The 21,768-nt window shown below is 32.8% G+C and overlaps 2 protein-coding genes across 3 annotated transcripts; one reads left to right on the top strand and one right to left on the bottom strand.

Moving 5' to 3' along the window:
* The first annotated feature begins 212 nt into the window (after positions 1–212).
* On the top strand, positions 213–2,366 carry LOC106792387. The gene is made up of 5 exons (XM_014758791.1): positions 213–447; positions 649–774; positions 876–1,699; positions 1,775–1,946; positions 2,017–2,366. Exons 1-5 carry the CDS (start codon positions 403–405, stop codon positions 2,131–2,133), a joined length of 1,284 nt encoding a protein of 427 aa, XP_014614277.1. The 5' UTR covers positions 213–402; the 3' UTR covers positions 2,134–2,366.
* A 3,973-nt stretch (positions 2,367–6,339) lies between these two features.
* LOC106792388 (growth arrest-specific protein 1-like) lies at positions 6,340–15,970 on the bottom strand. Of its 2 annotated transcripts, none has more exons than XM_014758792.1 (5): positions 15,486–15,970; positions 7,823–8,087; positions 7,190–7,401; positions 6,621–6,925; positions 6,340–6,366 (listed from the first exon to the last, which is right to left on the bottom strand). In XM_014758792.1, the coding sequence occupies exons 1-5, from the start codon at positions 15,548–15,550 to the stop codon at positions 6,362–6,364; spliced, it is 852 nt and encodes a 283-aa protein (XP_014614278.1). In that variant the 5' UTR covers positions 15,551–15,970; the 3' UTR covers positions 6,340–6,361. The 2 variants fall into 2 exon arrangements, with proteins under 2 accessions (XP_014614278.1, XP_014614279.1); XM_014758793.1 differs by lacking the exon at positions 15,486–15,970 and adding an exon at positions 10,289–10,327.
* Between the last annotated feature and the right edge of the window lie 5,798 nt (positions 15,971–21,768).

Below are 21,768 nucleotides of genomic sequence, written 5' to 3'. Positions count from 1 at the left end.
TTATTTTCAATTATATAATAAATGTTTTACATTGACAGAGAAGAAACGAAAGATTTTAACGAAATTCAAATTGTTCAATCAAATAATTTATCATTATTTTGATATGTTTTCATATTTAATAATCGGTACACGTGTATATAATACGAACTCTGTGTAAGTAAATCAAATTTGCGCGCGCACAATTTTAGCGCCTCCAGTGATACTACCCTTAGTAGCCATATTGGTTTAAAGATTGCATATTGAAAGTTATCCAAGGATTTAGAATTCGTAACCAATAATAAACAGAGGAGGAGTAGTAGTTTGTTTATAAAGTTATAGATTTAATGAAGTGCAATGGATTTCTATAGTGTTTCTACAAGATATTCATCTTTATAATTATTGTTTACTGCAACTTAAATCAAAATGGCTGGTGATAAAATTGTTCCTTGTCCAGAATTTCAATTTTCGGTAAATTAATACAAAAATCTTGTATTTATTATGCTTTCAACGATACATTCTTTAACATTTATTACTTTACACACAACTGTTCATTCTTATGGTTAGAAAATACCATATAAGTAATTACTTAGGAAACATAAATGTTTGTTTGCAAATAATTTTTCCAATACTAATTGTAAAACCATTTCTAATAAACAATTTGGCTTGTAGACTACTGCTTGTCATATCTGCAATGGATACTATGGCCCATGTTTCGAAGAACCTGTTTGTGCAACATGTCACGCATTCTTATTTCCCAACGATATTGGATTATTTCAAGTTCCGATATTTAGCGAGGTAATTATTATAAGGCATTATAATACATACATCTCTTATATAAATACATTTACAATAATATATGTTTAATATATAATTTTATAATTGGAAACTAATTATAGAAAACAGACGATGAAGATTCAGGCAACGATGAACCAACAGATCTTTTTTATAGTCATGAACGAAGAACTAGCCAGCAACAACAAAATTCTCCACAAAATGTGAATAATTCCAATGTATCTAATAATCATAATGTACCCATTAACAATGTTAACAATTTTCCTAATGTGGAAGCATTTCAAGTTGATTATGTACAGAATTTGGAACACGTTCCACCATTTCAACACTGTCAGGATAATAATTGTAGACAGTATGAAGAAGTTGGAGAACCATCTAGCCCATACAATTTGTCAGAAAGATTAGAAATATTGACAAATCCTAAGCATATCGAACACGAACCTATCAATGAACCTGGTCTTGTAGAAAGTTTACCACCGGAAGTTCTATTAGCTGTTTTTTCACATCTCGACGATGTAAGTCTTTGGTCAGCTGCAAATGTTTGTCGCAGATGGTGCGGTTTATTATCTACACACGTGACATCTCAACAATGGCAACAAAACGTAAAAATGCGTTGGCCTTTATATAGACCTATTGGATGTGTTAATAATTGGTACAAAGTGTACGATCAACTCGCTTCTTCTGCACCATGTAGAACATGTTTAGCTCAAACTTCATTACGAACTAGAGCACCAAGAATGGAAGAATATTATTGGAGGCGAAATAGATTACTCAGCGAATTAAAAAGTTTAAGAATGGATCCTCCCGAAGGTATAGAAGCTACACCGTTGGATCAAATGTGTTGTCACTGGCAGGCTACGATTACTGGACCAGTGGGTAGTCCATACGAAGGAGGATTGTTTTATTTGTATTTACAAGTGCCGTATAGGTAGATGAAAACAAATTTTTCATTTAATTCTTTTTATTTGTGTTAAAAAGTAATATATATTAATTCTAATTCCAGTTATCCAATGTGTCCACCAGTTGTAAGATTTCTCACAAAAATACTACATCCAAATGTCTCAAGACATGGAGATGTGGGAATAGATTCTATACATCATAATTGGTCTTTGGCTCTTACCATATCAAAGGTGCTTATAAGCGTGCAAAGTTTACTCACGGATCCATATTGTCAGGTAAATCTTACTAAGTTTTGTTTCTTTTTTTTTTTATAATAGTCTAATACAAAACGCATTATTTCTTTAGGTATGTATGGAGCCGGAATTAGGCGAAATGTATATGAACGACCGTGAAAAATTCGAAGAAGTAGCAAGGGCATGGACGTGGAGGTACGCGATGCACGACGTTATAACACCATCTTAATTTATAATCAAATAATAAAATATTATCTCTACATAATTTACATTATAATTGGCGAAAAGGTACGTAACGAAACGTATTTATGAAATCACTTATTCAATCATTAGCAAACAATTCAAGGATTATATTCAATTGTCAAAAAAATGTATATAAATTCTAAACACTATATAATTTATTTGACAATTATATGGAGTTTAGATTCAGATAAAAATAATAAGAGACAAATTTCCATATAATCGAATGTTGTCGATCGATGGCGTTTCATTTCAATTATGATATATACTTTAAATCATTCAACACATTTCGTTTATAAATTTGAAAAACCAAATAGCGACTGATCTTTCTCCCTGTTCCAAACAATTGAACAAAAATGAACATATTGAGGAAACACAAATTGTCTAGGTCATCACACATCATCGATCGAAACGGGCAAACGGAACGAACCCTGGTAAATTTGACTAGGACTTTTCCCATTAAACTCGGACAACCTGAAACGAAATAATTTGCGATGGGATCTTTACGACTGACAAAATAAAAGCACGGAAAGAAAGTCGCGCAGCTGTTAGGTGGATACCTGGTACGGACGAACACCCAGTTAGAGTTGAAAGCTGAAGAAGGATCGGAGTTCTGGCTACCCTCTTTTCCCACTTCTCCCCTGACCGATGTCTTTTCATTTTCCTAGTCATAAACCAGCATCCGATAGATTCGTAAGGTCGGTGATGCGTGCACACGAGGAACCGAGTGCAATGGCATAATTAGTAGAGGATTTTTAGGGATTCTATATCTCTCTCGTTCTTTTTTGCTCTTTAACTAGCTAAATTCGAGCTTCTTCCTCTTTCGGTAAAGCGACGATAGTCTCGAGAAGGACAGGCTGAGAGGTCTAGCCCAAGTCAAGGTGGGTGGTCCGTGCACGGAGCCTGCGGGCTCTCTCTTTCTCTTTCTCTTTCTTCTTCTCCCTTCCTACCTCGAATACCTTCATCTTCGTCGCACACACGGGGGTCCTCCTGCCGTTCTTGGCTACGTGTGTGGCCGACACCAGCATCCTTCTCTTTCTTGCTCCCTTTTCTTCTACCTACCACCACCTATCTCTTCCTTCCTTCCTTCCTTCCTTCCTTTTCCGTCCTACACATACATGCACGTGTAACTTACCTTCATCCTCTACCGTGTATATGTCTATATATATGTGTGTATGTTAAAGAGAGTCCTTTACTGAACGCAACGAGCAAAGCAATACCTTTCGTGTTTACGTAAGTTACTACGTTAACGGAAAAGATTAACGAAAATAACGAATTAACATAATCGATTCTTAAACGATACGATTATCATCTTAGCTTAGAGTTTAGAAATCTTTGAGACTGTTCCTTATCAACTTGTATAACTTAATGAGAAATATTTCAAATGAAATTGACCCAGTCATGGTATTTCTTTTGAAAATTCTTAGGTATCATAAATAATTATTAATAAAGTGTTACTTGGAAATAAAGTTCGACTTGGGTTTGCATTGTCATCGCAGAAAATGATGATAACAGAGTTGAATTTGTATTTAGAAAAGATAAGAAAAGGAAAGAAAAAAGAAAAAAAAAACCTTAGAAAATAATGATAGTGAATTAGTAAATAAGCTCTAAGGCAAAAATAAAACTATAACAACTCGAATCTTAGAAATCCCTTTTGCGACCATCTCGCTAATTACTTCCACGTTAACTTTTTACGTCTCGTAAATATCGTTTACTTCCCGATATAATTATAGCGCTCCGGTTGGCCGGGGGGGGCCGAGGTTCGTGCAAAATATATCCCTCTCGTAAATATCGGTCTTACTCTTAATTATAATCGCGAAAGAGAGAGAGAGAGAGAGGGAGGAAGCTTCGTTCGTTAACGAGCCGAGTTCTCTAGCAACGATATTATACTTTATCGTCACGTTTGAGTTTGAAGCTAAAACTAAAACTTGTGTTGTACAATCGTTGAGAGAGAGTGTACAGGTAACCCTCCGATAACATAGGATTCTACAAAATACCGTGTTATATGAGGTCCAGAATTTATTATTTTAAAATCATTTCTTCTCTTCTTCTTCTTTTTATTAGAATTTCATCCTGTTATACTAGCTTTTTTATTACTATTTCCAGGAGCAGTGCTTTATTGTTTTTACCAAGGATAGATTGCCTAATCTCACCCTCAAGATAATGATAATTTCATTTAGAAATGATTAGCTTGGTAATTAAATCATTGTTGATTTTGTCTATAGATTAATATTAAAATAACTGGACTCATTTAGTTGCCAATGCCAATATTATGTTAAACGAAATCATGTAATCTATCAATTACTATAAAAGTGCAAAGTGTTATAGTATACCATGTTGTAGGAAGAGTTACCTGTATTAACCAAAAAGATAATAGGGTAATATTGCTACTGAGACACCTGTGTTTCCCGAAACACACAGAGAATAACTTCGATGATGATGCGTTCAGGTAGATAGAAAGAGAAAGAGAGAGAGAGAAAGCTTACGTTAGCTATACGATATCATCCAAGTCTCTGCTAAGAAGAGGAACCGACGTGTGTGGCCAAGAAGTGGTGGAGAAGAGCACCATGCTGGATCCAACGTATAGAGTTGGTCCACAATAACAGCTGATGCTCAATAGAAACACCCATAGCCCTTCACATCCGAGTTTCTCTCTCCAACTCCTTCCCTTTCCCTTTTCCTCTTCTTCTTCTTCTTCTTTCCTTCTTTCTCTGATTAAGCCTTGATCTTTTTTCGCACTCTTACGTATCTTATTTTCTTACACATCTTCTTATATACTCATTCCCCAAGATGAGTATTATTCTTCCTTCAATCATTTTATGTTACCTAAAATTATCCTATTTTTTTTATTTATTTCTTAGTTTACTTTCTGCAATGTTCATTTTTTTTTGTTATTAATATTATAACTTTTTTTTCTGTCTTTCTCTCTGTTTCTTTCTTTTTCTTCTTCTTTGATTCGAATCTTAAAGAAGAGGGGGTTGCAGCATTGTTAAGATTATTCTCGATCATCTCTCACTTTACAGAACGAGCTATGCGATCGTTAGATAATAATCGTCTTGATTCGTGCACCTGTCCGATATACGAGTGGCCCTTTTGATACTTTTATTTTGTACCCCCCTTCGCTTACATACTAACCCCTTCCTTCCCCCGTCCCGCTCGGCCCCCTGCTCTACCTGGCTTGTTGTCTGCTTTCTCTTTTTTCTTTCTTTCTTTCTTCCCTGCCTGCCTACCTGCCCTACCTTCCTGCTTATCTTTCATTCAAGCAACGCATTTTAATACACGCATGATAAAAAATATGTTTAATGTTTATTTAAATTAAATATACTCTTTCTTCGTATCATTGTTCGCGTTCATAATAATAATAATAATAATAATCCATATTACATGGATCCTCGTTATAAATGATGATACAAAAATGTGCATACTTGTTGATAATTATTTTAAAATGCATCGACAGTTTGGTAACTTACTTTTTATACATTCATATAATAATAATTATAATAATAATAATAAACGTACCCCCATTTCGTAAATCGATGATTATTTTGATTAAAACGAGTGTATTATTACACTCGCATAAATACGTAATATTATCTATACATTTATCGTGTGCAAGTATTTAAAAGAAAAATATTTTAAAAATCAAAAAGAAAAAAAAACGGTGGGATACGTCACGTCGATAAGAAAACGAATGAAATTAGGAAAAAATTGTTCGTAATCTTTTTACAAAAAATGAAACGGTAAAAACGAATCTTAGCGAATGATTTCGATTAACATTACTTTGTGCTTTGTCATAAATTAAGATAATAATAATAATATTAATAATAATAATAATAATAATAATACTTATAAAACAACAATTAAAAACAAATATTTCCTATATGTTAATCTCTATAATACATAATCAATGTACAAACGCAAAACGTTCCTTCTCGCATGGATTTTCTCAGTTTGCAGAAAGTTTTTGTTTTTTTTTGTATTTGTATTTTTTGTTTTCGGAACACGGGGAAAAATGGAAAAAAAGTCTTTAACGCGTAACGCAGTCTTCGATAAGGGGCCCAGTAAGCCCTTTTTCCCTTTCTTTCGTGGTCCGGCGCTTATTTTTAAACATTTCTAGAAAAAATGCTCTTTGGTCGTTCACTCGCGGAAATACTGTACTTTTATTTGGACATTTCTTTTTTTTCTTTCTTTTTTTCTTGGCACACGGTTTCACGTCGTCAGTCTGCAAACAAAAACAAACAAATGATTGATCAATCTTTTTATCCGTTAACGACGAGTATACTTCGTTATATTAGAAAATAAATTATCATGAAATAAAATGATATTTGTAAATTTGAAGATATTTTGAAATCTTGTTCAGACAAATACAAAATTTAAAAGAAAAACAAAACTAATAAATTGAACAAAATTCATTGAAACAAATTAATGTAACGTTTACATTTTGAAAAAATAATAATAAATAAACGTAGATATTACCTAGCCTCGAAAAAAGAAGAATCCAAATGATGGATATCACCAACGTCGTCCTGTTAACAAACAATTGAACGGTTGTTGCATCGTTCCCATAAACATTCGTTTCAGTTCGAAGAATATCGTTCGTCCTAGTATCGTCAACATCCTTTTTTGCTTGCTGATAATCGTGATGAATTTTTCCGAAACATAATGCATCCATGTTGTGATGAATCCCCTTGCAATCGTATTCCTCGGATCCGTCGCAAATGCAAGTTGTTAATTTAGCTGCTTTTTCTTGTCGCCTTAATATGTTTATCGAATTTCTACATCTACGTAAAGAAAAAAGAAGAAAAGAAAAAAAAACAACAACACGAATGAAATATATACAAAGATATTATATTAGAAAAGATATTATGTATATGAACTTGATTTTTTTGAAAAAGTAACTTATGCCATTTTAAAAATAAACGACTCATATTATGATATTAAAACGTTCGCGAACAGTAAAAATTTCAGCGAGGAAAAACAAAATATAATAAACGATTAAAGAAAAAGAAAAGAAAAAGTAATTGTCCAAATAATAGGATACTTACCGATGAGTACATTTCTTCCCATGGAACATGCTTTTACAAAATTTATTATAATACGATAATGCAGTTTGACATAGTGCATCTGCATTACATATCCAAGTTGCTATCCTACAGGATACCCTTGTCTTGTTCATAGCCGTCGTCACCGAAGATCTGCAATTCTCGACTTTTTGTTTCGATTGTTGACAGAACTCGTCGTCTGGTGTACATTGACACTGTCAAAATAAATTTCGATGATAATTTGTCATAATATTTGCTATTAAACGAAGGAATTTTTTATTTCACCCTAAAATTCACAATTGTGAGTTCTATTGGGTTGGCAACTAAGTAATTGCGAATTTTAAATAAGAAGGTAAATGTCACATTTTTCCTGACAAATATAATTATATATAATAAAATTAATATCATATAATAATTAACGGACACAGTACCCAATTGTGTGAATAAATTATAATAATAATGTTTTAATTAATAATAATAAAAATAATAAATGTCGATGACTTTTTGTTCCCATCATCGTTTATCCAGTGTCATAATTTGAATTAAATTAAATGTCATTTGTCTATCAACAAAATTCGCAATCACTTATGTTAGTTCCGGAAGCCTATTTATATGTTTTACATTTTATTATCATACCGTCATGAGTTCCTTTCCTTCATCGGTGCTGGTCAAAGCAATTAGGGCGTGCTGACAAGACTCGGAACATTTGTCACCTTGCAAAACGGATGCACAACCAGTGACATAGTGTTGAAGTGCCATACCACATCCAATTCTATAAGCACACCTAAGCCTAGCATCCTCGCAACGCATTGACGTGGTGGATCTTGTACAGGTGAACATCATCGTTAAAAGCATCATCGAAATTAGGACAACGTCCGACCGATACATGCCACGAGACATCCTGAAGATTTTTCAAATAAATAATAACATTAGGTTGGTGCATATGAAATGTCGGATTTTCTTTACACGTGAACGATTTTTCCCCCTGTTTTCCTTATTTTCTTATTTCTGGCATAACTTTTGTTATATTTCATACGCACCAATCTAATATTTAATTATTTCTCAGATTTTTAATTGTGTATCTCATCACATATTAGGTTTTCTTTACTCTCAGTTTAAATTATAAATTAATTTATCGTATTACGTGTTCTTCTTTTTTTACATCACCGTCGATAATTGCAAATACATAATACAATTCAATTTCTCTTTAGAGTTTATTATTACAGAGTGTATTTTCAGTTGGTAGTTTCAAGTATGGAATACAAAAGACGCTTAAGTAGGTTCTTCCGTTGCGTGCGAGAAAACACAAGTTCCCTCGTATGAACGAGCAATCTAAGTTCAGTCGATATTTCCAATACTATTTTTGTTTAAACAAATAAATAATACTTTTTATAATGCTTCCTTGTTTTTTGGAGAACAAATAAAATATTATTTAAAATAGTATTTTATCCAGTTATAGAAGAAACCAATTCAATTTATCCCTGCCTTGAATAAACACACGCACGTATATTCCAGCTGTTAAGATTTCTCGTTTCGTGTATTTTTATTTCGTTGAATAAAATGATATTAGATCTAGAACTGTGTATTTAGCTAGTTTCTTTGGGACAATAAGAAAAACAAAAAACAACAACGTTTTCACGTAGGTGTTTGATAGTCTTGTATCTGTCCAACCCGAGGAAATATAATTTCTTCAGTACCTAGAAGAATATACGAGTGGGTGGGAACTTACGAGCGGTTCGTATTATCGGAGTGAAAGTTAAATATATTTATGTTTATCTATATTTCTTTCTCTTTCTACGTGGTGTTCCTCATGTTATACGTTTAGCTGGATCGTTCATATTTATGATAATAAGTTTTGTTACATAATTCTCAATAAACCGTTTATGGCTATCGACTATACAGTTTACGATATCGAACACAGTTATTACTTTTTTCATTTTATATTTTTATTATGAATGAACGAATAATAGTTTTGCTGAAAACTTCATCAAAACGATGAATAAATTAATAATAATAAAATAAATAATGTTACCAAAATGAAACGAACGAACAGAAGTGTGTATTATACATTTTTGTTTAGTATAAATGTAACATAATTTGCGATTAATGGCGTTGGTAAACGTGACAACAAGTTTTAACGAGATTCTCGTTCGAGTGACATAGCAGAGTGAAGAAAAGTTAGTTAGTTAGTTAGTCAGGTAGCTAGCTAGCTAGCTAGCTAACTTGGTTTATTTTAAGAATGTCGCGGAATGTAAATTTACGCGCCGACATTTTTTTTTGTTCATCACGTCAAAGGGAAGCGACGACGACAACGACGACGAGCTATGGGGGTTTCAAAATTCGTCAACTATTTATCATCAGGTATGTGGTGATAATATCTTTGATAATTTTTTCGCGCGTTTTTATTAAATGAAAATGATACAAAACAAAAACATGAAAACATCTATTGATCTTTTTTTTCTCAAATGTGAAATGTATTGAATTAAATTTTGACGTTTTTGTTTTATTTAAATTATTTTAAAAGTATTCTGTTAATTGTAAGCGGTGGTAATACATATATGTTGTGATAATCTTCTAAGTATTAACGTTAATATCTTCGATGGTGTAATAATGTATGAATGCATATAATAGTTAGAGCTCGCGAAGCACGTGTTTATTTACATGCCTAGTAATAAGTTCCTCAAATTGATTATACTTAAATGCTACCTGCAACGCAGGTGTCAGTAATTCTTTACCGATCGATTCTAGAAAATGTTAAATGCAGAAAACGTATTCGATAATCACCTGCCACCTGTTCACTTTCAATTGATTTATTTCAACTAAATAATTTCTCATAATAATAATCCAAATTTACTATCGTTATTAACATAACGGGAATTCTTGAAGAATTACGATACAAGGAAAACCAATTTTAAAAGATTCGTATTGGGATTCTTTTTCTTTGAAGAAAAAAAGAAAAAAATTGGAAACACGTGTAGTCACGAGGTAAAAACTAGATATAACCATAATTAATTTTATTATATGTTCCGAACTTATTCAAGAAAATGGACAACGAAGTTCTTTGTCCCGAATCCGTTACGAAGAAACTGATTTCTCTCTTACTCTTTTTCTCATTCTTCTCCTTCCTTCCTTCCTTCCTTCCTTCCTTCCTTCCTTCCTTCCTTCCTTCCTTACTTTATTTCTTTTTCGTCTCATCATTCTCTTTTCGTGCTTCAGACATCGCGATACACTTGCACCAGGGTGATCCAAGTATCTAACGGTTTAAAGATCCTTCTGGTAACAAACCAACCTCCGGTTTATTTATCCGGATGCTATATCGGGATAAATTCGTTTCGTATAAATAAAAATTAATGAAAAATAGTAATGAGAGAAAGAGAAATAGAAATAAAACAAAAAACCCTAAGAAAATTGGTTATGCATACCCTATCATTAGTTTATATTGGTCCATTATATTGATACTTTTATATTTATATTGATCATCATCCTAGTTTTTCAACGAGTAACATAACTTACAATTAGCTTATCATTCTTTCTTTCTACTCTACCGGATAATGAAAAATGACTATTTGTAACTAAAAATACTTCTTTTACTTGGACTCTTTCTTGAATCTTCCAAAGAGGAGGATGAGGATGAGGAGCACCATTCGAGAACTTCGGAACACGTGACATACATAACGGATTTCAACTCTGGCTGGTGGCCAGAATTAGAAAAAGATTGAGCCTCGTGCACGTTCTCGAAAATCTTTCGAGGAAAAGAAGAAGAAGACTAGAAAACTAAACGGGAAAAAAGGAAGTGTAAAAGAAAAAAAGAAAGAAAAAAAGAAAAGGAGAATATTAAAAAAAGAAGAAAAAAAAGGTTATCTCTGTTTGCGTTTCAATCAGGTGTGCATCGAAGCCACCACTCTCGTCAAGGAACCGTGTAAATAATTGCATCGGGGTGGGATGGGGGTGAGGGAGTGAGAAACGAGGTTTCGTTTATGCGACGAGTTAATATTTACCTAACGATTACTTCTCGTAGTTCTCTCGTTAAGATACACAAGTTTAAGTGTAAACTATTATATCGTATGAAACGGAAGTTGTTGATTATTATGCAACCATTCGAAAAAGGATTAAACTTTGCGAACAAGAAGAAGAAGAAGTTTATATTGTCTTTGTCTGTTTAGATTTTCGGTTCAGTAACCCCCCCTTTACTTATACTCAAACGATTGATTTAAATGATACATTTGTTTGATTATTTTTTATTGATTTATTTGTTTTTTACATTGAGAAATGTAAATAAATAAATAACTAATGAAGTTTTCAAACAGGAAACAAATAATCAAGGGAACAATTTAGGTGACTGGGTTTTAGTGAGTGTGTAGGCCCAGGAACAACGTGACCAGGCCCTTTGAACATACAACAGCCCCAAAATGGACCACCAAGACATTACCAGACGTGGCAACGAGGGACAGATGGCCAGCCCCTACTTCGTGTAGCCCCCCCCCCTCAGTGATCACCAACTTGAAATACTTTCTTTACTTTTCTATAGATATATGGTTGTTCGTAACTCTCATTAACTCAGTGATCACCAACTCGAATGGTGGAATTTATAGTTGGAAGAGAATATATCGTGATGATCGAGGCTCGTAATAGTAGCTTCCGGGTAGGAAAGTCGTGACAGTAACGTGATCTGCTAGGCCCTGTTTAAATCTGACTCTTTAATAGTCACGACACGATAATACTTTTATTATACTTATTCTTTTTTTTTATTCTAAAAGAGATCAAAGCAAGAGGACGCATCCCGGGTTGCATTCTCACATTAGAAAATGTATGAATGTTAGAAATTTGTATCTTTAATTTTATTTTCATTATTAATTATTATTACATAATGTATATTAGACGCAACCCTTGATGCATTTTTCGTTCGAAAAACAATCACAATAAAATCGAACCTTCAGTTGTTTTCACAAGTCGAGAAAGGCCTGGGATTCGAACCCAGGATTTTTTGCATACCGAAAGAACATTCTACCACTTGAGCCACGAAGACCTGTATTACATATATAAATATATATATTATATATATTATAATATATTATTAATTATTTAATTATTATCTTTTGTCAAATATCACGTACAATAAAAAGAAGGGGGAATGCTCGACCAACCATGAAAATGTTACCTGCTACCTGTTACCTGTTTTTTTTACTACTAAACCACATTTTATTAAATACACTAAAAATGTATTTTTTAGTGTTGCAGGTAAGTTGGACAGGGTTGCAAATTTAAAAACTTTGCCCAACTTCCCTAAGACACATTTATTAATCATTTTATTTTTCGACGTGATAAAGAATTACTTATATTTTAAGGGTAAATGTATTTTATAGTTGCTGAAGTCCTAATGAAGGTACGAAACGTTCAAAAATCTCAAAATACAACGTTCCAAATTTTTGTTTACCTTGTTCAACTTTTTCTCCGACACATTTATTAATTCTTTTTAACTTCTCAACTACCAAACAGCATCCTGTTCTACCTGCGATAACTCTTCCTTCTAGTTGATACTTTTAACAGATAGAAAAGCTGCTGGCTTACCAGGAGGGGAGGAGGTGGGAAGGTGGGACAAAGAGAGAGAACAGAAAAGTTGAGAGACTGGTACAGTCAAAGCGAACCTTCTTCCTAGTTAATCCAAAGAAAAAGCTACGTTGAGCTTCAATGTCTTCATAAATTATTCTTTTACTACTCTCAGTTCTTTAAAAACTTCCTTTATTTTATCGTTTCACGTGGTGGTTTAAGATTTTTTCTATTCGCCCATGTTGTCAAACTTTTATTTCAAGATATTTTTCTTTATTATCCCTTTTACTTTAATAAACAACCCTCTCTTTTTCTTTTTTTTCTTTTCCCTTCAGCATTTTACTTCGATTCTTTCTCTACTTTTTCTCGAATTAACGTAAGAAATTCTTCGAACGAATAATTACGTGGACTATAATCAAACCGTGGATCGTTAAAAATTTTCTAATGTAAGTTAAACGTTAACAATTTCAAATCGTGATCGTATTTCCTCTATCACGATAAAATAAATAAATAAAAAAAGGAAGGAACGTGTTGAGATTTTTACAGAATTGATTTAAAACATTTGCCAAGAAATTTTGTCTACAATATTCAACGAAAAAAAAACTAAACGACAAAATTGACACGTCATTTAAAATATAAATATATTTCCTTTTTTTTTTGTTTTCTTTTTAATCCGAAGGGGTTATACGATGATATACATACAAATACTATGAATGATCATCATTGATTGTTAAGGAAAAAAGGTTTGCAGTTCGAGTCACGATTGAGTCCAATGCCACGCGAGTTCATTAGCACAGGGACGAACATAAATCTATGGTGGAAAAGTGTCTTTCGTGCTAATGAGCAAACACTGCCAATTTCATCTTCCTATTACCTCCTTCCAACTACTTGAAAGAAAGAAGGTTGAGGGGAAAAGGGGGAAAGGGTGCAGGGAAGATCGCGTGCGTCACTTTTACCGCGTGTTCGTGTGAAGTGTATAAGTTTGTATACGTGAACTTGTGCACACGTGTGCACGTGTGTAAACACACGTAGGGAGAAAGGACGATGAACGTACTCTTAGGGGCAGGTGATTTTCTGCATTGTTCATCATGCTCAGAGTGCAAGGACCAAGATTAGAGAAAGGGACAAAGTCATTGTACTTTTTCTATCACTCGTTTAATACTTAGCAGACTTTTATGTTAGAATTAAACTATTTTGTCAAAGTAATTAATATTATTAGATTTGAAAGAGTAAATATTTGTATAATATTATGTTCATATAATTAGATAAAACTCGTTCGCATTGAAAGTACTTTCGGGGTGCACGTGTTTTTCAACATTACTCGTCCAATTAAATGACTTCCTCGAATCAATTATTGATATTAGATTAGAAAAAATATATTTGTATAATATTATCTTCATATAGGTGAAACTCGTTCTTATTTAAAAGAGAACGATGACGCGATAAGTTCGATTTGAAAGTAGTTCGAACGAACGCCTACCGAGATCCGGTTTACGAAACTCTCCTTTATCATTTGCCCATAAACTCGTATGCGTTATTCACGCTTTATTACACGTGATAAGATTAAACCGTATAGATAATTATCGAAACGTATACTATAAAATGTTGCAACATTCAAAACAAGTTATCTTTATTTAATAGAAATGTTTTTACTAAACGAACGATATATCAAAATAATTGTTATCGCGTTATTTAACAAAAACATTTAACAATCTTTCTAGTTTCTTACCGTTAGTTAACCATTAACTTTTATTTCCATTTGAAAAGATTTTCTTGGGAAAATCTAACATCACTAAGGAATCTCGAGAACTTTAAATACTTTCAAGATTAAATTGAAAAGAATAAAAACAGAACAACTAATAATTATAATAGGAATGCGAAATATGTTGAGCACGCGGATAAAAAAACCTCGTAGAAATTGATTTTTATACATTTTTATACTTTTTTTTTTATTAGCAAGCTCTCGATTTTCCTGTTTCTCAATCTATCTGTGTTTCTTCTTCTATCTTTATTTTATTTCTGGTAAACAAATTGTAGAAAGGATTCAGCGATACGTTGACACGCGATACGTTCGATAAATGCGTATCGAATATCTTTCGATTTATCTCGCTCGTAAATATATCAACGCGCGGGCAAGATTTGAAACGGGACATCCATAAAAAAACCATAATCGAATGCAAATAATACGCATACGAAATAATAACAGATTTTACTTTGATTTTATTTTATTTTATTCTATTTGTTTTCAATTCATTTTATTTCAAATTGTGTGATAATTATAACACTTATATATATCAAACAAAAATAAAAACAAACTGAAACAAAAACATCGATCGAAAAATTCATTGAAAATAACAAATATTTTGATATATTATCAATTCGATTTCGTAATAATTTCTAATTTTAAGTTAAAATGCATCAACGAACGAGATATATTTTGCTGGCTTTACGAATATCCCTATAAAAAGAAATCCAAAGGGTTGAAATTAGGGAATGGAGAGAAGCACGCAACCGATCCATCACCATTGACTGAACATAATATTTAACTGTTCCAAGAATCCAATAAATCAATCATTATACTAACATAGAAACGATTGACTTATTTTCAAACATTTATTAATCACAAAACATTGTATTTAACAAATAATACAATATGTTTCATCTAATCAATAAATGATCTGTTTATTTTTTCTTTTCTTTTTTTTTTTCTTAAACAACCCCCGTATATAAATATATCAAATTAACAACGTACCTTTTCATATTCTTTCCAGAATAAATTACACGATTAATCACATCGTGTTCCTCTCGATAACACATTCACACACTTACGAAATTCGTTCGTTATAATATTCAATTCGCGTTTTAAATTCTTAACAATTTTTTACAAACTATCTTCTACCAACGTTCCCCATCCTTTTTTTTCTTCCTCTTCCTCTTCCTCTTCTTCTTTATCTTACTTATTTTCGTCTTTAACGTTTGATACAAACGTATAATTAATTAATTAATCAAAAATGATCAACAACACCAATAAGAAAAATTAAATGAAATAAAAACATAGGAACATACATATATATAGGGGAAAAAAAAGATGTGGGAGTGAGGGGTGGGAGGAGGTTCTTGAAAGAGATAAACAGAAATAAAGAAATAAAATAGAAAACTATAGAAAGGGTGGGGGTGGGGGTTGTACAGAAAAAAGAGATGTAAAAAAAATGTATGCTAGGGAGACACGTTCGCACACGGCCGCAGCCTCAGAGTTACTAGATTGAGTTGTGACGGGTTCGAAGCCGAAGGCCTCGTACTCCGCCCTCCTCCTCCTCCTCCCCCCGCTTTATCCTCCACCCACAGGGGTCCATCCAGGGCACCCCAACCTGCGGTTCTTGGCTGATTGAGACACCAGCCTGCTTCCAACACTACCTTCATTTTCCCTCACCGACATCACCGACACTGGGCCCCCTGCCCCCTGTCCCTCCTAAACTCCCTCCACTGTACCCTGTACCCTGCCTTCCCTTTTTATCCCCCTCCCCAACTCGTATCTCACTCAGCATGCTTTCTTTTCTCCTCTCTCTCCCTCTTTATTTCTTTCTCTTTCTATTTTCTTATCCTTCTTCGTCTATCTTCAGCCCCTACTTTGCTTCTACTACTGTTCTCTCTCTTTCTTTCTTATTGGAGAAGCTCAACAGGGCCTTAGAGGGGTCCTGTGATTCTCAACCGAGATCTTTTCAGAGGTTTTAGGTATATATTACTTTTTTAATATTATTTCTTTCTTAATTATTCGATTGTGAATAATTATGTTTAATGAATTTCTATATATTTTATAGTTATATTTTATATAATTATTATATATATATATAAATTTAAATAGTAACAAATAATTTATATTAATATTATATAAATATGATACTAGTATTTTCGTATTAATTAAATAATATTATCTTAATATAAATAATTCGTTACTATAATAAATGTTTCAACAAATTCGTAAACATTTATTAATATTTCTTACGAATGAAATAAAAAAAAAGGAAAAATACTAATTAAATTTTTGATCAGAAAAAAAGTGTTAATTTTAGAAAAAAAATTGTAAAATGATGTAAGAGTGTGTATACGAGGATAAATCGGTTATTTTGATCAAAGATATAATTAATATTATATAAAATTGTAGTAGACAATAATGATTACAGCTTGAGAACCTCTTCAAACCGTGTTCTATCTCTTTTTAGTAAAGCGTTAGGGCCTTCGGCAGGACAATGGTCCCAAGTGAAGAAGGAAAGCAAAGTAAACTTTAGGTAAGAAACTTGGACAGAGAGTAAGGAGAACTGAAAGTGATAGGTCTTTGGCCCAGGTAATCTAAGCAAACTATAACACGTGGCAACCTGGCACGCGCTTCTTTATATATATATAATCTGAAAATCAAACAATATCCTTGTTTGAAGTGAAATTTCAATATTAACATTTTCGTCACCACGTGTTTCACAATCAGTTTTTCAATATCAGAATCAGTTGAATAACTATTAAAGCAAAAATAATACAAAGTACATTATTACGATACATATATCTATTAATAAACTTTAAATAAAAAAACAAATTGCAAAGATGCACAATTTACAGCATTACATTCTCTGACATTTTTTGAACCTTTGCAGATTAATTTATAACTCGATAAAGTATTCTACGCGTAGACAAAAGAGTGTACTTAAATTTAATATAAGTTTATTACATTCATAGTAATGCCGAGGATTTACTAGTAATGTCTGATTTCCGGCTTTGACAGTAACATATATATATATATATCTAGCAAACAATTGGTAATCTCGTTTAATCGTTTTCGATACTCAAGATTTAATCTGATCGATTTAAAATTCGCAATACGATCCTCGTAGTCGTTGTATATCATCGTAAATCTTTTACGCACTAGAGGAAAAAGTCTTATCATGATTTGTATTTTGTATCCTGGAGAGAAAAATAATCTCTTTTACATTGCGACAACGTGCCTTATCGCAATTTGCAAATCATCGACGATAAAAGCAACGATTATATTAGATTGAATCAAAAGTTCGTCCATTTTTCTTTTGTTCCTTTATTAATATTTCTAAAATAAATTTTCCAAAAACACAATCAATTTAATTTAATTAATATTCATTAATTTGATTATATTATTTTCTTCATGATATTTCTAAAATAAATCCGTAATGCACTTTCAAAGTAAAATTTCGGTGCAATCAACGCACGAACTTTTGATTCATCCTAAAAAAACCCCACGAAATTTCGAAATATTCGATTATTCTTTTATGACCATGCATTGTTAAACATGCGATCGTTATTCTTCGAACATCGTTTAAGATGTTTCATTGTAAAAAAAGAGTTTCTTCTCATTGGTATTCTCTTCTAAAGTGCTTGTTATGCGTGCGACCCTAACAAAGTTAAATAGGTGCTGACATCGAACAAACGATCGGCATTCTATGGGTGTTTTCCCATCCGAGCACATATGCATATGCGTGCATTACGTACCTATGTACTTACATATCTATTGTACATGTCTATTGCAAATCACACGAGAAAATCTTTAGGCGCCTTCTTCTTTTTCTTCTTCCTTTCGTAGTAATTTCTTTTTTTTTTTTCATTCTTCGTGCATGAAAATTGATTGAATAAAAATCATACTTCATTTTTTATAACATTAAAGTATCGATATTTAACATATATATTTTATTCCTAAGGTGAGCTTTAAAAAAAAGACATACATTTTTATGTGGAATGAGATTTTCAGTCAATTGGATAATGAAAAATATATTTTCTTGTATTTATAAATGAATGATACATGTAAATGATACGATATATAATGATGTATAAAAGTGATACTAATCGTAAAATAATATTTGTCCTTCGAGAACACGCGTGCCAAGTTTTATAACTTAACGATTCAACTCGTGTTCGTTTCACGAAGAAAATTTTCTTCAAAACTTTTAAAAAGACTACGAAGGAGAGAATTAAATGTGAAAAAGGGAAACTTAAAATTAGTTAGTTTCTGACAGAAAGGTATAAAGGAAGAAGACTACAAAAAAAAAGTATACACTTTAGGATCTATGTACTATCAAGATCAAAGAAAACGAAAGAATGTTCTTTAGGCTTTTGTGATTCTATAAATTGAACAGATTTTATCTATGATAAATACCCTTGTATAAAAGTATTACCTCTTCTTTTCTATTCTTTCCTTTTTTTCTTGTTCTTTTTCAGAAAAGGGTACTCGGTTTAACGTGGTAAGCTAAGAAATGAATGCAAATAAGTATAAAAGGAAAATTTTTCTGTGTGTGTGTGTACGCTTGGTTGAATTCTATAAAAAGAAAAATGAAGTTTTAACGAAAAACAATGAAAACAATTTTTCAGTTTCGATTCGATTTTTCATTGAAACGAATGGATATTTTATAAAATAAAAATACAAAATCATAGGAGAAAGAGAGAGAGAGAAACGTAGCAAGGAAGAAAACAGGTACGAGACAGGGAACACCTTCTGACAAATGCTGTAACACGACGGGAGTTCTCAAACGTGTAGCTTTAACTCTTGTCAAACGAATCTCTCTGCGGGATGCAAAACTAAAATCTTCCAATATAATAAAATCAAAAAGTACATTGACTTTTCCAAGAAATAGAATAAATTCGTAGTTTCGTTCTCGTTTGTATTACGAAACGTCTAAATCGTTGATCATTCCGATCGACATTTTTTCAATTAGTATAAATCTGATTTCACTTATATATACAATTTTTCCTATCTATCCTTTTTGTTAACTCGTCACAAATATTTCTTCATACTACCTATAACCTCATTCTACTTTTTATCAAAAAAAGAGTTTAAAAAAAGAAGAAGAAAAAAAAAGAAATCTTTCTTTCTACCTAAAGAATCGTTGAACCTAAAATCTTTCGGAGGCACGCCCCATCGACGCCTTCTCGCGGCGTCTTCTCCATCCAAGGAAAAAGAAAACGAAAAAAAAAAAGAAAGAAAGAAAGAAATAACAGTTGGATAGCAAGAGGCATGGGGCAGGGCATGGAAGTGCAGGGCATGGCAAAGCAAGACAGGGCAGAGCATGGGGCGACAAAGGGGGGTTAAAGGAAAAGGGAAAGAGAAAGAACGCAGTAGAACATCGTCGAAAGAGATCTCGATTCCCTTTCTCCTTAAAGTTTTGCTCGATCGTTAGTCGGCAGATCCTCTTTTCCTCTTCACCCCCCAACCCCCTATGCTCACTCCACCTACCCACTGTAAAACCTCCATCTCACTCTTTCTCCCCTTCCCTTTTCTCAGTGGACCATCTCGAGATCCTTCTCGAGAACCCTCGTGATTGCTTCATTAAGACGTCAAGAGATACGGCTAGCAAAGTCGCCGCTCGTTATTGCCTTGGCATCTTGCTGCTCGATGATCACCGTCGAACTTATATATACATACACGCACACGTATGCAAGCACGCAACTCTCTTACGTTTTCTTTTACATACGTACGTGTCATCGGGGAACACGAGGAAAACGGAGAACTACCAACATTCGTTCCTATTACCAACGGAAAAAATTTATGTGTAAGAATCTGTATAAGTAGGTACAGTTTGATCATCGTCGAACTTATACATCACACAGTCTTACATTTTCACTTAAATATACGTGTCATCGAAACATGAAACATAATTTTTATTCAAATAACAAAAATGCCAATAGTTTTTTCGACGAGTATATCTCATTATTCATGATTATTAAGAAATATTTGATGATGGGAGAAAAAAAAGAAAGAAAAAAAACAAAATAGGAAAAGATAAAAATTGTTAGACACGATAAAAGATACCGCAATAAATCTTTTTATTTCTTAATTGCTTCCTCTCCTCCAAATCGATTCTCGATTTTTAGGATGACCAAAAAAAAAAGGAAAAACGAGAGATTTCTTTCGTAGATACACATTTCCACGTTGTCCTTTTTTTCCTTTCTTTTCTCGGAACGCTTTTTCTTTTCTTTTGATCCTCCGAGACACGGATCCAGAAGAAGGTTGAAGAAGCATATTTCATGTTTACCGAACAATTTTCTTTGATTGAAGGTGTTATGCTTTAACAACTTAATGAACACGCCTCGCGTATAATCGGTGTGTTCTATTCTTTTTCTATTTCTTTTTTTAAACTGACAGATTATTTTTATTTTACGAAAAATATGAAATCCGAGAAGGCACGAAAAGATCTTTTTCTTTTTCTTTTTCTTTTTCTTCTTCTTCATCTTCTTCTCAACGTAGGAGTAACGAGCTTTCTTGGAACTTAAGAACTTTTAGTCCCACCTTTTTTGTCCCCCACCCACCTCGTAAATATGTCAACTCTCCCAAGTTATTTTTTGTTGTAAATTGTAAAAATTCATTGTTATTCAAAAGATCATTGTCCCACAGGAAGAGATATTATTTCAAAAACACGAGCTTGAACTTTACTTGGTAGAATTCTAACAAGGGTTATTAATGAAAGAAAGAATTTTAATTTCGACGCTTACGGGGCTGCTAGCAGATCGTTAACGTTCCCCTCGATAGCCCGGAGACACGCTTGTTCACAAATACCTCGTGTCAGGATCTTAATTAGATAGATTAGAACGGAAAAATCCAAAAAAAGAAAAAGAAAAAAAATGATTGACCACCTCTAAACATTTATCCTGTCAATTTTTATTTTACAATTCGAACTGAAATATTTGATTTCAATTTTTATCCCCATTTCCTCTTCTATCAAACTAATTTATTTTCTAGGAAAAAGCCCCGGCAACGTTTTGTCATTATTTTTACTCGGAATAATAAACAGAATAAACGTGTCGTTTAAAATCGTAAAATCAAAAAAGAAGAAAAAAAAAACCATTTCCCGTAGATTTTTGTTGAAAAAAGAGGTAAGACGCCAATTCCTTTTAATGGTGCAGAACGAACCGAGACGATGAACCAGAGGGATTATGAAACGGTGAGAGCGTTAAACGACGCTTTTACGTCTTCTTTTCTTCTGGACCATAGAAATGAACGAACGAAGAAGAAGAAGAAGAAGAACCGA

This window comes from Polistes canadensis, unplaced genomic scaffold (genome assembly GCF_001313835.1).
Source record: "Polistes canadensis isolate GaletaPanama2010 unplaced genomic scaffold, ASM131383v1 scaffold_416, whole genome shotgun sequence".
Lineage (NCBI taxonomy): Eukaryota > Metazoa > Arthropoda > Insecta > Hymenoptera > Vespidae > Polistes > Polistes canadensis.
This window is presented reverse-complemented; position numbering and strand designations above follow the sequence as displayed.

What these genes read in the sequence shown, in the direction of transcription:
- LOC106792387 (XM_014758791.1), top strand. Translation starts at nt 403, where the DNA reads ATGGCTGGTGATAAAATTGTTCCTTGTCCAGAATTTCAATTTTCG. An exon ending in AAGTTCCGATATTTAGCGAG is followed by an intron (nt 775 to 875) that starts GTAATTATTATA and finishes AACTAATTATAG; the next exon opens with AAAACAGACGATGAAGATTC. An exon ending in TCACGGATCCATATTGTCAG is followed by an intron (nt 1,947 to 2,016) that starts GTAAATCTTACT and finishes TTATTTCTTTAG; the next exon opens with GTATGTATGGAGCCGGAATT.
- LOC106792388 (XM_014758792.1), bottom strand. Translation starts at nt 15,550, where the DNA reads ATGTGTTATCGAGAGGAACACGATGTGATTAATCGTGTAATTTATTCT. An exon ending in TCTGGAAAGAATATGAAAAG is followed by an intron (nt 8,088 to 15,485) that starts GTACGTTGTTAA and finishes AAAAATCTTCAG; the next exon opens with GATGTCTCGTGGCATGTATC. An exon ending in AAGGAAAGGAACTCATGACG is followed by an intron (nt 7,402 to 7,822) that starts GTATGATAATAA and finishes TTATTTTGACAG; the next exon opens with TGTCAATGTACACCAGACGA.